This window comes from Ceratotherium simum, chromosome 34 (genome assembly GCF_057802395.1).
Source record: "Ceratotherium simum simum isolate JZ-2026a chromosome 34, ASM5780239v1, whole genome shotgun sequence".
In the NCBI taxonomy this organism is placed as follows: Eukaryota; Metazoa; Chordata; class Mammalia; order Perissodactyla; family Rhinocerotidae; genus Ceratotherium; species Ceratotherium simum.
The window spans coordinates 22,805,102-22,821,180 of record NC_141933.1 but is presented as its reverse complement, the minus strand read 5'-3'; the positions used below and the strand labels follow the sequence as shown (position 1 = coordinate 22,821,180).

The following is a 16,079-nucleotide window of genomic DNA, read 5'->3' as shown; positions in this document are numbered from 1 at the left end:
CTTTTCAACCCATCTTGGGGCTGAAACCAAGGGACTAAAATAAAGGCATCCCCATTCCCAGAGGTGACTGAGAATGAAGAGGCCAGAGGCTTGATTCCCCAGGACCACCGCAGACCAGCCCCCTGCAGGGGCTGCTGGACTTGAGGGGGCTCCCACAGAGTTATGGTGTGGGCTGGAGGCCTGCCCAGCTGACGTAGCATCTCCTGTCATTGGGGTCTGTGTGCATGCATGCGTATGCATGTGCATGTGCGTTTGTGTGTGCGTGTGTGTGTGTAAAGGGGGGTCTGAGGGTTGATGGGGTTCATTCAACCAATATTTATGGGGTGCCCACATGAATGCTGGGGGTTGTCCTAGGCCCTGCGGATGCTGTGGTGACGCTGGTGGATCATACCTTAAATAAGCTCCGGTCGTGGAGAGCGTGCTGGAGATAAAGGAGAGGATGGAGCAGAATGATGGGCTGAGGGGTGGAGCCACTTCAGGCGGAGTGATGGAGGAGGCTTCCCTTCCAGGAGTGGGCAGTCGAGAGCCGAGCTGGAGAGCCCCCCAGCCAGGGGACGGCAGGAGGTGGCAGAGCCAGCTAGGGCACCGAGGTGGGAACAGGATCCGTGTTCCAGGGCCATAAAGGGGGCTGGGTGGCTGGAGCAGGGGAAGCTGAGGGGAGGGGGGCAGAGCAGGAGATGGATGGAGGGTCCCCCTGGGCTTTGCATGTCGGGGACTGAGGGGACAGACAGGGAAGACCAGTCCCTTCCTTTCCCCCAGTATGTCCAGAAAACCAAATCGGTGTCAGTGTGAAAAATGCTGGTGAGGTGGGGAAAGCACCAGAATCTAGAGACCTGCATTACTGTCATGCCTCCCTGTGTGACCTGGGGCAAGTCTGCTGCCCACTCTGGGCTCCTCTCTAAACCAAGACCGCTGGACTAGACCAGGGATGGTAAATAGGTTTTATCGCTAGTGCCGATTCAGAGCGGTGATAGCAGCTGCCCTGGGCTGAAGCGATTCTAGGGTCCCTTCTGGGGTGACCAGCAAAGAGTGCTCTAATCGATTAGCGATGTCTGCCATGGGTGAGAATTAGAAGGCGGTTGCATGCGTGCCACACATGTGCCGTTCCTGGATGACTTGGGACTGAAATTGGCAGGAGCCCACACTGGATGCATTTGTGCTTGTGCGTATCTTCAGCATCTGTGAGTTTCCCCTCTGGTTCCTCAGAATTGAGTGCTGTGTGCACCCCGGGCACAGACCAACATCAGAGAATCATAGTGGCTAATGTGTTAAGCTGCCTTAGAGTTTACATCAGGCCCTGGTGCTCAAAACCCATGCAGTCCTCACAGCAACCCTGGGGGCGGTCTTGAGTCTTTTCTCCTGCAGCAGGTTTTGAGGCCCAGAGAGCTTATTTCTGGCCAGGCACCCAGTGAGGGCCAGAGCCAGGGCTGGAACCCGGCTCGCTGCACACACCGGTGCCCCATTTGCTGGAACTGCTGCCTTCTCAGAGAAGGCCCCACGAGTGGGGGCTGCGCTCCAATGGAATCCCTTGGGGACTGAGTCAGTGAGGACTTGATGCTGACTGCCTGCGTCTCCTGTCCCCTCCTGCTCCCCCGGGTCTGCTTCTCGGGGGGATTCTGCCCCCAGATCAAAGGGAGTGTAGGTTTACCAGAAGGGTCCGGCTCCCAGGCTGCCCGCTGCACGAGTGTGGGCGGTGGGCTGCTGTCTGCTTCTCCCCTTCCCCCATTGCACCTCAGTCTGTCCCTGCCAAGGCAGCGTGAGAGGGCTGTAAATCAGTGCCCAGGGGAGGGCGACCTCTGGGGCAGGGGATCCTGTGGCCGGCTGGGCTCTGGTGCCAGAGCTGCGGGGAGTGGCCCAGACACGTCTGATGGGGCTTCTCTAAAGAAGGCCCCCTCAGGGAAGTATGAGGCCAGAGGGGCGGGTGTCGGGCCTGCGTGGCAACCCCTCGGGAGAACCTGGTGAACGTGGCCGCCTTATCCTGCTGGAGAGGATGCTGAGGGCATGCCAAAGGGGCCGTCCTGGGTTTCAGCCCTGGCTTAGCTCTCTGCCAGCATCCCGAGCTTGACTGGGTCACTTAACCTTTCTTTCTCATAGACAGTGGGAGTTGTATTAGTTGTCACCAAAATAATGCCCCATAACAAAGAACCCCAAAGCTGAGTGGCTTAAAGCCAGATGTATTCTCAGGTTCAAGGGCGGTGGGTTGGCTGCAGCTGGGCTGGGCTGGGCTGCACTCCAGGCTTGGGGCTCGCAGCTCCAGCCACAGATTGGGTCTGACTCTGCTCCACGCGTCTCTCGTCCTCCCCGACCGGCAGCTGTGGGGGTCTTTGGTCTGCTCTATGGGTGTTTCTTCTGGGGCCCAGGCTGAAGGGGCAGTGGCTACTGAGGCATGTTACGCTCTGGTCCTCCCAGCCATGCAGGGACATCCATGCCTCTGCTCTGACATCCCACTGGTCAGGCCCAAAGGCAAGGGGTGGGCGGTCACTGCCCCTGTAGGCCGTGGGAAGGGTGTGGATGAGTAATTCTATTACGGGGGAGGGAAAACTTGGAAGTCCAACTGAAGCTTCCACCGAGGTGCAGAAGGACTCACATACCAACCACGGCTCCTGCTCGGGAGCATCGCTGTGTGCCAGGTGTGACGAGAGGTGCCTCAGGGGCAGCACCTGTGAGGTGGCTGTCCCCACTCATCTACTGCACAGATGGGGAAATGAGGCCCAGGGGCCAAGGTCTCACCAGGCCACCTGACTCTGCATCCACACCCTGGGCCGCTGTGGTCCAGGCACTTCCCCATGTGGTTTTGCTTTGCATGCAGCCTGACAGCGGTCCCCAGAGGTACCTGCAGGTGTTCCTGCTTTGTAGATGGGATGCCTGAGGCCAGAAAGCAGAGTCCCCTGGCTGAGCTCACATATCCAGGAAGCCAGCGAGTCTGCGTGCAGACCTTTGATTCTTTCCATGCTGAGTGCTAATGTCCGTTCCTTTTAGCCTTAAGCATTTATTACACTAGGAGGGCAGGGAGCACTAGCCTGCAAGTCGGGATATCCAAATTTTGTGTCTGGCCAGGCATGTGATGCGGGCAAGTCTCCGGTGTTTAACTTGGCCGGCGCAAAACCGATGGTGAATGACAGGAAAGCCCGTTTCCCCCCGTGAGCCTGCCCGTGCCGCCCTGCCTGTGCGGGGGACGCTATTTCTATACATCCTCCAGGACGCAGCCCTGCTGGGCCCTGACCCCGACCTTCCTCTGCCACCGGCTCGGAGGCCAGGGAGAGCCTGGGGCCCAAGGGCCGAGGATTTCCTGGCTCAGGCCCACCAGCTGGCCAGAGAGCATCCAGCTCCCTGCCTGGCTTCTCTGTTCCCAGCTGATCAGGGCAGGTGGGGAGGTGGCACAGGCTTTGTCGAAGGGGGTGCTGGCCCAGGGTCCCACGTTTGTCTGAGACCCGCGTCCCTGCTTCTCTTGTCTGAGAACAAGAGGGGAAGCCGGTGCGCACTTCACTCCGGGCAGAGCTGGAGCCCCCTCTTCCCCTTCACCTCCCCCTCCCCCCTTGACCCTCTTGTATGTGCCAGACTCTACAGAGCAATAGTTATCATACTGATATGATATATATAACATAATATGCCCCAGAATGTTCTATAATGTCTCTAGACGGGCGCTGGCTGCTCAAGAGGCTGAGGCCTGAGTCCTGGCCCTGCTGCTAAAAGCACACGGCCTGACTTCCCTGAGCCTCAGTTTCCCCATTTGCCCAGTGGCCCAGATGGTCTCTGACACCACTCCTGACCCTGATATTCCACAGTTGGACTTGACAGGCCTCTCCTGAGCAAACACTGTGGGCCTTTGCCCATCTAAACAGGGAGAATCATCTCAGCCCCAGGTTTTACGGACCGTTTGGAACATTCGCTCATGTCTAAACCACCAGAGCTTCTGGTTTCTGGATGTGAATCTGGTTCTGAGGATGGAGTCAACTTGTTCTGAACGCCCTTCCTTCCATGTCGCCTTTAGACTGGCTCTTCTCTTGCGTGGTTTGAGCTGGTCTGGCCAGAGGCAGGGGTCTGGGCAAGATAACCCTGCTGGTTCCTTCAGGCTCCTGTTGTGTGCTTCTGTGCAGGAGTGTGCGCCCCTGACAAGCATCTTAGTGCTAATTAGAGAGCTGGGAGGAGCTGGGAATTATAAGGAGTGGGGTTGGGGCATCTTGACTTCTGCGGGGTGGAGGTGGGGGCTGCAGAGACTGCTGCATTTCATGCCAATCCCAGGGGCTCAGGGAACCCCTCTGTGCGTACGTGCGTGTGTGTGTGTGTGTGTGTGTGTGTGTGTCGAGTTCTTTAAAACTGCTAATTGTCAGGGTGGAAATATTTTCACACATTTTCTCTCCAGGAGAACGTGATTACCTAGCACACAGGCAGCCTCGCTGAAGTCAAACGGCCACAGTCAACATGGAAATCCTAATTAATAGACGTTCATGCTGCTTTTGGGTGAGGCAGCGGAAGTAATTATCGTGATTTAATTGACTTTTCTCCCCTCTGCTATGCACTCTGCTTTTTCCATTTTGAGCTGGAAAGGTTTTAGAAAAAAAGAAAAAAAGCCTTCTTTCTCTTGCCTTTTTTTTCCCTTTTATACAGACTGTTTCTCACACCAGAGCTCTATTTGTCAAATCCTGTGACAGTAAATATTGTGACAGCACAAATCTCTATATTACAGAAAAGTCCGGAGCCTGAGCCGGTGGCTGACTAATTACGAGCATATTGGTTTGTAAAGGTGCCGTCAGACCCTGCAAAGGTGTCTGGCACGGAGAAGGGGAATCGATTTGCTCAGAGGTTCTGGTTTTGGCAAGCTCCTTATGGGGGATCGAGGGCCACGTGCACTAGGTCCATGAGGGGAGGTGGCTGTCAAGGTGCATTCAGGGTTACAGGAAATCCAAAAATGGGGCACCTCTGAGCTCCCGGAGCCAGAGAACCATCTATGGAATTCTCTGTCTCTGGTCAGGCTCCTCAGGGTGGCTCATTGCTCTCCCTGCCTTGACTAACACGGTCTGCTCATTTAACGTGACCGTGAGCATCTGGTGAGTGGACCCGAGTCCTCACGGGTTTCAGTTCAGCTCCCCACAGCCAACTGGCCAGTGGCCTCTGAGCCTCCCTGTGCAAACCTGAGTGCCTTCCAGCCCAGGCCACGCCTTACACTCCCAAGGTCAAGGAGTGGGCTGCCCTGGCCACAGGTGACCTCCCTAGTCCAATCAGCTGTGGCAAGTGGGCGTGGTTATGTGGTCTGCTGTCCGCTCCTCAGGAGCTGTGGGCAGAGCCGTGTGCGAATAGATGGGACTGTGGGAGGTGCCCATATAGCTCGAGAGAGCTTGACTGCTGGGGTTCAAATCCTGGTTTGGCCACTTACTTGCTGTGCATCCTTGGGCAAATTACTTAAATTCTCTGCATCTTCGTATCCTCATCTATAAAATGATAGCACCTACTTCATAGGGTTGTTATGACAGATAAAGAACTTCAATTTTGTGATGCATCAGATAAGGACTCAATAAAATGTTAGCTCATTAGTAGGGTCAGGTGGACAAGCGAGGCAGCTCCCAGTGTCTGATAAGCAAGAGAATATTCTAGAGTCACAGACATGGAGGACTGCAGTGAGCCCGAGGAATCGTCCAGTTTAGCCCTCTCATTATACACGAGGGGAAACCGAGGCACAGAGAGGCGTGTCACCTTGATTAAGGTCGAGTAATTTCGACTAATATGATATTGGACTATTTGGCATGGAGTGAAAATTAAGACCAAGACATCTCCTTAGGTCTCCTTGGGGATGAAGAAGAGGGCTTGACTTTTCATTAGAACAGTACAGATAATAAAATCAGGTAGAAGAGAAGGTGAACCAGGGATGGTTCTCTTTCTTTTCTTTGTCCTCATATGGGAATTCTGGGTTAGGCTCATGTTAAGGTTTTAACCTTGTGGAGGACATGGTCTTCATTGATCATCTTTTTCAGGTGATTCTTGTGCTGGGTCAGTGGACAGGATGTCACCAATCAGCTATGTTATTTGAGATACTTACCTTTTCTGAGCCTCAGTTTCCTCATCTGAAAAATGGAGATATACTACCCTATCTGGATTGAAAGCTTCTCAAGGGCAGGGATGGTTTCTTCTTTATCTCCTCTTCTAGAACATTGTCTAGCACACAGTAGGTGTCCACAGAAATTTCTTGAAGTAGGCTGAATGATCCCTCAACACAGTAGTGAGGGTGAGAAGAGTCAGCTGTGTAGACAGGCTGTGTGGACAGCTGTGTTCCTAAAAGGTGAGGCCATTTGATGCAGGAACTGAGGTTCCAAGGAATCAGGATACTCCAAACCGTGCGTGTAATAAACGAACTTCTCTCTGAGCTCTTGGGGTGGACAGGGCCTTCCCCAGCACTCTCAGGAATGGTTGTGGATGAGACGGTTGGAAATAATGGAGACCCCAAGGCTAGTGTGTTGGTTAAGGCAGCGCTGGGTGCTGTAAGTGGTCAGCCCTGGATCTCAGCAGCTTAACACAATGCACATTTATTTCTCACTCAGCAACAGCTCAGTGAAAGTGGAGGACAGCTGTCCGTACAGTCCTTGGGGTCCCTAGTTCCTTCCGTCTTCAACAGGTGGCTTCTAAGTTCACCATGGAAGGAGGAAGGAGAGGGAGAGAGGGCTCCTGCTTCCTCATCTCATTGGCCTGGAAGGGCTCACCTCACCCGTCTCCCATTGGTGAGAATGAGTCACATGACCACAGAGGTGCAAAGGAGGCTGGGAAATGTAGTTCCTGTCTGAGGGGACACAGTCTAACTCTGGGAAAATGTCAGACCTCAAATAAAGACCAGGGCCCCGCTCCTGGGGGCAAAAGAGAGAAATCATTGATCTGGGCCGCAGTTTCCCCGAATGTATGATATTAAGTCCCGTGGACCCAGTTGAGGGGATTAAGGGAGCCAGGGGTTGGCACAAGCAGGTGGAGCTGAGTTGGAGCTCCTCTTCCACTCGCTGGCTGTGACATTGGGCAGGCTTCTCACTTGCTGAGTCGTCGTGAAATCCTCCCTGAGTAGCTACAAGGATTAGGAGGACGCTCCGGGCATCCAGTTGGCCTCAGTAAATGGGAGCTGCTGCTGTGAGTCTCCACGTCATCTCCGCCTTCATTACATCATCAGAGATGGAAGCTCTCGACTTAGGAATGAACAGAATCGATATTGCTGGGAGCAATTTTTGTCTTCAGCATTTTACATCACTCGGCCACAATCAGAGGAGCTCATCTGAGTCAGGCAGATGGAGCAGGGAGGAAGAGGAGGAGGAGAAAGAGGTCAGCCACTCGGAGGTGGGTCTTTCCGTGTCACTCACGGAAGACCAGGACCCCGGGGCTTGTTTCTGGCCGGTCCCTGAGAACAGCTGCTGTAAATCTGCTAAAACACGAGGCTTGGTCCTGACCCCCACCCGTCCCCCCACCTCCTGCTTCCCAGGGTCTTCCCTCAGCCTCGCCATCACGGCTGGGGGGTGGAGTTAAGGCTCCAAGTCTCCGTGAGTTGAACTGAGTTCTGAGCAATCCCCAGGTTCCTGTGCCTCTGCATTCTTTCCTCCACGGTTTTGTCCCCTCTGTAGGGAGGACGGACGGTGCCCCTCACTCCTCGCCCCTCCTGATAGCCTTTATTTAGCAGTCTAAGTGATTGGTCCTGGTTGCTTACTTGGTGTCGTCATTTGTTATCTACTCCCCACTTTGCCTAATCAGGTGGCTTCTTTGGGGGCCTCTGACCACCGGCCAGCTGGGGATGGGGGCAGGGACAGGGGCTGTGGTGGCCTCAGTGTCTCTGAGGAAACTAAGCATGAGGGGGAGGGTCCCTGGGAAAGATCCAAAAGGAATGCTTCCCCAGGAGGGGAATGGGCCCTTCTGCTCTGCCCTGTACCTCTGGGGCAGTCGGGGCCCCCTGACCTCCAAACAAAGCCAGCCTTGGCCTGGGGCTGTGGGAAGCCAGGCCAGACAATGGGAGGAAGGAGAAAGCACGGAGATAAAGCCCAGGGCCCAAGGGTCTGTGCCTGGGATTCCGGAGGCCCCCAGCGAGAGGAGCCTTCACTGTAAACAAGGGCTGGGCTTCCTGCTGCTTTTATCATGATGTTATTGTTTGAGATAATTATTCCATTTCAGGAGAAGCCTGAGCAAAGACTGAGTGTCCGTGCTTCCCCAGGGACACTGCTATCATTCATTCATTCATTCATTCATTCCTACCATAGACATTTATCAGCACCAGCTGGGTGCCAAAGGCTTTGCTCTGTGCTAGGAATATAAAAATCAGCGTCCACCCGCCCCTGTCCTCCATAAACCCTTCTCTGGTCCTGGACACAAACACCAAGCAGACCCTTACAGGTCAGTGTGGCCAGACAAGCAACAGGAGGGTGCCCAAGGGATAGGAGTGGTGCTGAGGATGTAGCGATCGACCACCCCTTGGGCGGGGCTCCGGTCAGGGCCTGCGCTGGGAGGCCAGGATGTTCTGATCCCAGTGCCCTTGCTGCCTCCTGAATGTCAAAGGTGGCCGAAGAGTTCCCTTTTTTTTCATCTCTATCTGATTCCCAACCAAAGGGCTCCTGAAGGCAGTCAGGTGGCGGGCCGATGTTTATCCAGCACCTTCCATGTGCCAGAAACCGTTGTGGGAGCTTTTACAGGTACCCTGTGATCCTTTAATTCTTGGGACACCCTCTGAGGTAGGGCTGTTATCCCCATTTCACAGAGGAGGGGACTGAGGCCCAGCCTGGGAGGTGAGCGGCCCAGTTCCCATCACCAGGAAGTGGGCGGCTGCGTGGGAGCCTGGGCTGCGTGACTCCAGCACCCTCGAGCTTCTCACTGGGTCCCCCCTCCTTTTGGAATCCTTCCCCACTCAGGGTGCCCGACTGCCGGCTTCTCAGGCCCCAGTGGAGGGTGACCCTCCAAGACAAGGTCCGTCTTGCCTGAGTCGATGTGCCCATGAGGAACCCCACCCTGTGGGGGCCTCCTGGTGGACTTGAGCTGGAAACAGGAGTCAGGGGCTGCTGTCTCGTTACAGGCTTCCGGAATGTCTCTGGATCAGCCCTTGAGCCTGGTAGAAACTCATCAGGTGGGTTGTCTGTTGTCATGTCACCCGGGGCCCGTATTCTTTTACAAGGCCATCGCGTGGGTTTTCAGGCTTCCCCGGTTTTTACAACAGAGACCCAGCTAGGCTTATTTTTCCATCAGTCTGTTTAGAGCTGTGTGCTTGCTCGGGGCGTGTCTTAGAGCACCCGCGAGACAAGGCGGCCTTGGGGACCAGGGCAGGTGCCCTCACTCTGCGCCCCCTTGGCTGTCAGTTTGGGCCAGAAGCTTCTCCTCTCTCAGCCTCTGTTTCCCATCATTAAAGTGGAACAGCGATAAAATCTACCTTAACAAGCTAGAGGAAAGACGATACGAGATAGGGGATGTAAACCCTTGTTACCACAAAGCGGGCTAGAGTAGAAAGAAGGGCTTTCCTGGAACAGGGAGGGCTAAAAAAAAGTTTGCATCCACCGGTACAGGCGTTTTCAGATTGTTCGTGTCTGCCGCCTGCGGTGATCACCAACGTTAGCACCTTAGCTTGCTGTGTGCTCAGGACTTTGCGTGCCTCCTCTCTTCTCACTCGGTTTAGAGATGAGGAAACTGATGCCCAGAGTGGTTAAGTACCTTGCCCAAGGTCACACAGCTAGTAGGTGGCAGAGCCAGGATTTGAAATCAGAAACGTCTGGCTCCAAAGTCAGAGCTCTTCATGCTGTGGGCCTGCCTCTGAATGTGACCTGTGGCTGGACACACAGGTGCTTGTATTCTGAGTAGAGTGTGAGTCAGCTGTAGTGGGGGAGGTGCTCTGGGAGTCCGGGGGTGGGGGGGGAAGGGCGTGGTTTTACTCTCTGCATAATGTCATTTGTCCCGTGTGCCTTTTTTCGCTCCCTCTGCCCTTCAGGCTCTTGCACCCAGCTGGCCAGAGCCTTCCCTGCTTGGGAGGGTCTTTTCTTCCACGCCTGAAGATGCCTGGACTCTTGGTCCTTCCATTTGTGGCCTGCCCCAGAGCCTTTAGTTTGCAAGGGCCTTGCCTCAGTGACCGGGCCCTCTGGGCTGGGCTGGAGTCGTGGGGGTGACCAGCCAGCTCTGAGACTGTGGTCCTCCCCCCAGGTCTCTGCTCCCCTTTAACCTCTCCAGGGGGCCTGATGGTTTCCCCAGCTGGCTGCCATAATCTGACCTCCGGCCTCATCCTGGGACCTCCAGGCTCTGGGGTTGCTCTTCTAGGTCCCTGATGTAACGTAACACAAGACAGGGATGCCAGTGTGGGAAGCCCATAGATGGACCAAGACCAACTGGCCTCGGGCACCATGGCCACATGACCTTAGAGCTCAGGAGGGGCCTCGCCCCTGGAGGGCTCACGTCTTAAATGGCTTTGATGATGAACTCAGGTTGCGGGGTGGGGTGGGGAGAGAAAGGAGCAGCGACCTGGCATCTGAGATCTGGCTCTGGGCTCTGCTCCGAGACTGAAGCCCTGTGACTCTGCACCTCAGTCTCCTCATCTGTGAAATGGAAAGACGGGTGGGAGAGTTGAATTAGACGATGAACGTCTCGTGTGCCTCCCGTCTCCCCTGCTCTGAATCTCCAGAAGTCACGGGATGGGACTCCTCGAGGAGAAGTAAGGAGGGAAAGTAGGGAGGCAGAATCGAGGCCTGGTGCTCTGGGAATGTGGGATCAAACAGCGGGAAACACGCGAGGAGTGAGGGTTAGTGATGAAGTAACCCACCCTGCCGTCTGTCCAGCCCTGCCCGTATCGCCCGGCCAGCGTGCCAGCATCTGGAGAGAAGGGCTTCCTGATCCTTTGCGCTGCTTCCGTCCCCCTCCTGGGCCCTCCACGCAGCTTGTCTCCCGCTCCATCCACCTGTCCCAGTTTCTGCGCCTCCCTCCTCATGATGGCTTGTCCTGAGTCCTGGACTCCGCGCGTCTGTGCTGACCCCGTGTGGGGTTCAGCTTTGCCATCTTTCTTCATTGTCACAGCCTCAGCCTGAACTCAGGCTAAAATTATCCACCTTTCAAAACATGGTCTCCCCGACCACATGTGACTTAGAATACCGCTCAAGAGACCCATTCCCACGTTTCCCAGCACTACGGAAGATCTCTCCAGCCGGGAAGCTCATGGGTGTGCTCAAGAGAACGTGTGCGGGGGGACTGGGGACGGGCGCACAGGGAAAGGGCAGTGTGGGCTCTCGTGGAAGAAGATGGAGAGGTGGGACCCCGTGACCACCCCGCCATGGCTGGCTGGAGGGTCTTGGGCAATTCTCCTGATTTCCCCGGGACTCAGTTTCCTGATCTGTAGAGGGATGGGGAGGTAGATCCTCAAGGCCTTTCCAGGGCTGACGTCACCATGGATGAATCCACAAAGCCGTATGCTCTGAGGCGGGGTCCCAGAAAATCTGGCTGAATTGAATTGACAAACGTGAGCCCACTTCCATAGGAGGAAGGTTCCGGAATTTCTAGCTAGACTTCTTTCCTAGACTCCGTTCCCGAATCCCCAGTGTCTGGATTTCCCACAGGCTCCCTACTGACTTTGCAGCTTCCTTCCCCCATCCCATTCTCCCCTCTGCAGCCCGACCTCAGTGAATGGAGCCTCCGCCCACCCGTTGTCCAAGACCGCAACAAGGGAACCTTCCTTCACTCTCCCTCCTTCATCCCCCCACATCCAGCACATCACAGGTCCTGTCCGCTCTGCCTCCTAAATAACTCTTGAATCCACCCCTTCTCCCCATCACCACCCTCACTGAAGCCACCACGATCTCCCACCTGGACGACTGGTCTCCCTTGAACTGGTCTCCCCGCCTCCGCTCTGGCCCCTCCCACTAATCCAGTCTCTCCACTAGAGCCCAGACATTTTTTAAATGTATGTTTATTTTTAAATTTATAGACTTTATTTTTTTTAGAGCAGTTTTAGGTTTACAAAAAATTTGATCAGAAAGTGCAGAGTTCCCAAACACTCCCTGCAACACACATACACAGTTTCCTGTATTGTTTACATCTTGTGTTATTGTGGAACGTTTTTTACAATTGATGAGCCAATATTGATACAGTGTTATTAACTAGAGTCCATAGTTTACATTAGGGCTCACTCTTGGTGGTGTGCGTTTTGTGAGTTGTAACGAATGTATAAAGACACTGTCCGTCATGACTGTATCCTAAAGAATAGTTTCACTGCCCTGAAAATCCGCTGTGCTCTGCCTGTTCATTCCCCCCTCTCACCTCCTAACCCCTGGCAACCACTGATCTTTTTGCTGTCTCTATAGTTTTGCCTTTTCTGGAATGTACTAAGTTAGAATCATACAGTAGGTAGCCTTTTCAGACCAGTTTCTTTGACTAAGCGATGTGCATTTAGGGTTCTTGCTTGTGTCTTCGTGGCTTGATAACTATCTCTTTTTATTGCTAAATAATATTCCATCGAATAGATGTACCACAATTTGTTTATCCTATTTGTGTCCCATTGAAGGACATCTTGGTCGCTTCCAGTTTTTTCGTGATGATGATCATGCGTAAAGCTGCTGTAAACATTCCTGTGCAGGTTTTTTGTGGCACAGGTTTTCAGTTCATTTGGGTAAATACCAAGCGGTGTGGTTGCTGGATCATATAGTAAGTCTATTTTTAGTTTTGTAAGAAACTGCCAAACTGTCTTCCAAAGTGGCTGAACCACTTTGCACTCCCACCTGCAATGAATGAGAATTCCTGTTGCTCCACATCCTCGCCAGCATTTGGTGGTGTCAGTTTTTTGGATTTTAGTAGGTTTGGATTTTTGGACTATAATAGGTTTGGAGCAGTATCTTATTGTTGTTTTACAGCCCAGATGTTTTCAAAAAGGCAATTTGGATCAACAAAGCCTCTCGCAGCCTTCTGTGCTCCCGCTGCCCTTAGAATAAAATCCTCACTCCTTTTGACGGTCTGCCCCTGTCCTCCTCACCAGGTCATATCACCCCCTTCCCCTCACCCACCCCGCCATCCACCCCAGCCTCACTTCAGTTCCTAGGACAGTGCGAGCCCTTTCTTGCCTTGGGGCCACGCACAGGCTGTTCCCTCTGTTTAGAACGCTGGTCCAGCCCCCTGCACTTGGCAGGTCCCTCTCATCCTTCAGTGTTCAGCTCAGATACCCCTCCTGGGGGAGCCTTTCCTCTTCTCCCTCATTCCACTTTACTTATTGCCTTCGTGCACATATTTCAAACGGAAATTACAGATTGATTTGCTGGGTTATTTATTTAGTCATAGTCGATGAGTGCCGTGGGGGCAAGGACCACATCCATTTGCTCACCATCGCATCCCAGTGTCCTGCACATACTTGGCATAAAGGTGTTACTCAATATTTATTTGCTGATTGGAGAATGAATGGCTGGGCCAGGTTAGCCAGACAGGAAAGGGAAGGGGAAATATTTATTGAGCATCAGTTAGGCACCAGCCGTACTCTGGTCACATTCATGTTCATTATCTTCTTTGACTTTAGGAGGGAAGGTCATCTGTACGTTATAGGTGAGGAAACTGAGGCCAAGGGGGCTCAGACCAGGGATCACTCATATTCCGACGTGTGCCAGGCAGCTGACCCAGAGAAGTGAGCAGGTTGAGTGACAAACCAACAAACCAACCAACCAGCAGCCCAGGCACAATGATAATGGGCATTTAAACCACAACTGTATTGTCTGGGAGACACCAGGGAGCAGTGGGGACTGTGGTAGACTTCAACACGTACTCCATCTAAAGAGAGAAGCTGCTTTGCAGCTCCAGTATTTTCAGATCTTGTGAAATTTAAAAAAAGAAGTTGAAAACTCAGATTTTTAGGGATATTTCCAAATTGTTAAATATTGCCAACTAATTCGTAATTTAAAGGAAAAAATTTTAAATGCTGCTGTGCTGCTGTGTTAGGCCAACGGACCTATGGTCCACCAGACATTGGTTTGGACTCTGGCTTAGAGTGCGGGAGGCAGAAAAGCAGGAGCGATCCTCTGGGAACCCCGATGTCCCGCCCTGTCAGACCTGTTGACAGGCCGTCTCCTGCCTCGGGAACCGATGAAAAGATGCTCTGTGCTCAGAGCTCTGACTCAGACAAAAGCTGTGGCCCCAGGGAAAGATGTCAGGACTTCATGGCACACTGCGGCTGACGAGGGTTGTCACGTTTCTTTGTCCTTGCTTTCAAGTCCCTCCCCCAGGCCCTGGGGACCCCCGAACTTGGCTTTGGAACAAGCAGGCCCCCAGATCCAGACCTGGAATCACTGTGCTTATGTACACAGTCTGTCGACCGCTCCCTGGTCCTGCTGGAGAAGTCCAGAGAGTCAGAGTGTCTGGGTCATTCATTAACTCACCCATTCATTCGTTCACAAACGTATGTCGAAGTCTGCTCTGCACAGAGCCATATTCTCCATGCTGAGGAAACCGAGCACAGTCTGTCCCCACGGAGCTTGCCTTCAGGGAGCGACTGGTGGGGTGGGGAGCTGCCCAAGACAGTCTGGTCCAGGAAGGCTTCTTGGAGGAGGTGACATTTGAGCAGAGACTTGAATGAAGTGAGGGAGCGAGCTGAGTGAAGACCTGGGGTAAGAGGTTCTAAGCAGAGAGAGAGCCAGTGCTGACACATGCAGACTCCACGAGGAGGAGCAGCTTGGAGCATTCAGGGAACAGTAAAGAAGTCGTTCAGCAAGGAGGGCGTGGAGGAGGCGGAAAGGGACGACCGCCCCCCTTGTTGAGTCTGGTAGATGCCAGCCCCCTGTCCCAGCCCTGGACTCGTGTCGTGTGTCATCTCACCCGATTCCCCACTCTATGACCCAGGCATCCTTAGACTCACTTCTCCACAGTAAGTAACTTGCCCAAGTCGGCATCCGTCCCAAGAGGCCAGTGTGGGATTCGAGCCCAGGCCGTCTGCCTCTGAGTCTCCTCCTCCTCATCCACGCATTTCCTGCCTCTTGCCAATATCTAGCTAGTTCCTAGCACAGCCCACGCTGTGAATGAATGAATGAATGATTGAACGGTTCTTGTAAGTTTTCCTCCCGGTGGAGAGGAAACTCCATTTTTACCCTCCGCTCCCCTCTCCTCCTTTTCCCCTCATTCCCTTCTGCTCCTCTGTCCCTCCTCAGCCCAGCTTCCATTTCCAGTTCTCTGCCCAAGACCCTCAGATTCTGCATCTCGAGTCTGACCCTCCCCCAACCCCGGAAAAGCCATCCCACCTCCCAGCTGCTTCCCTCCGTGTTGACGGCTGGAACGTAGGCCTGGAACGTGCCATCATATTCCCCCCAAACCCCCGCTGTCCCCGGGGACTCTGTTCTCTGTGGCAGCCTCATTCTCCCAGGGACCCAGGGAGGGCCCCCCCACAGCCCAAGGTTGTGGTCTGCCGTGGCCAGGCCTCTCCCAGCCGCCCCTCTCGCCAGCCCTACTGCCTTGGGGCCTGGCCCTGCAGCCGGTCTCCACATTTGGCTGACAGCCTGCCCACCGGCTTCAGAGACACTCACTTATTCAAAGAAACCTTGGTGGCTTCCCACTGCCAGTCTTCACTGCCGTTTCAAGGCCTTTACAGAGGTCAGGCCCGAATATTCTGGATATCCTTGGGTCTTTATTTTCCAACGTGCCCCTTTGACATTCACCAGATGAGGCTGTTCGCCGACAACACTCTGTGCCTTTGCCCACACGGTCCCCTTCCCCAGGAATGCCCTTCCTCCCTTCTTTGCCTGCCCAAAGCTTCAACGTTTGGGAGACACCTCCTCCAGGAGGCCTGCCTCCACTGCTCCAACAGAGGCACTCTCTCCCCACTTGGAGCTCCACTGCCAGCCCCTTAGTGTTCACCTCTGTGCCTGGCAGTCCATGACTCAGGGGACAGGGCAGGGGCCTGGTTGGACACGCGGACCTGGGTTCAAATCCTGGCTTTCCTTCCTGTTGGCTTGGTGACCTTGGGCAAGTAGCTTAACCTCTCTGAGCCCCATTCCTTCATCTGTAAAGTGGAATAATAAGACTACTTGCTGGATTCGTTTAATGTTTAGAGACTAAGTAAATCTCCTAGCTCCATGCTGGCATGCAGCAAATGGTGGCTTTAGATAATTACTCCTCATTTGACTCTAGCTGCCTGG

The 16,079-nt window shown here is 53.9% G+C and overlaps 1 protein-coding gene across 9 annotated transcripts in view; it reads left to right on the top strand.

Annotated features, from left to right (window-relative positions):
* Positions 1 to 16,079, top strand: part of TSPAN18 (tetraspanin 18) — a 186,943-nt gene that overhangs the window by 84,184 nt on the left and 86,680 nt on the right. The window contains exon 1 of one of the 9 annotated variants that reach the window (XM_087423090.1): positions 8,560 to 8,645. The exons of 5 other annotated variants lie outside the window; for them this stretch is intronic. In XM_087423090.1, the coding sequence (XP_087279216.1) occupies positions 8,593 to 8,645 (53 nt within the window). In that variant the 5' untranslated portion in view covers positions 8,560 to 8,592. Of the gene's footprint in view, positions 1 to 8,559; positions 8,646 to 9,035; positions 9,074 to 16,079 lie in introns of those variants that run through there. 3 more of the 9 variants (XM_087423082.1, XM_087423083.1, XM_087423089.1) reach the window with 3 other exon arrangements.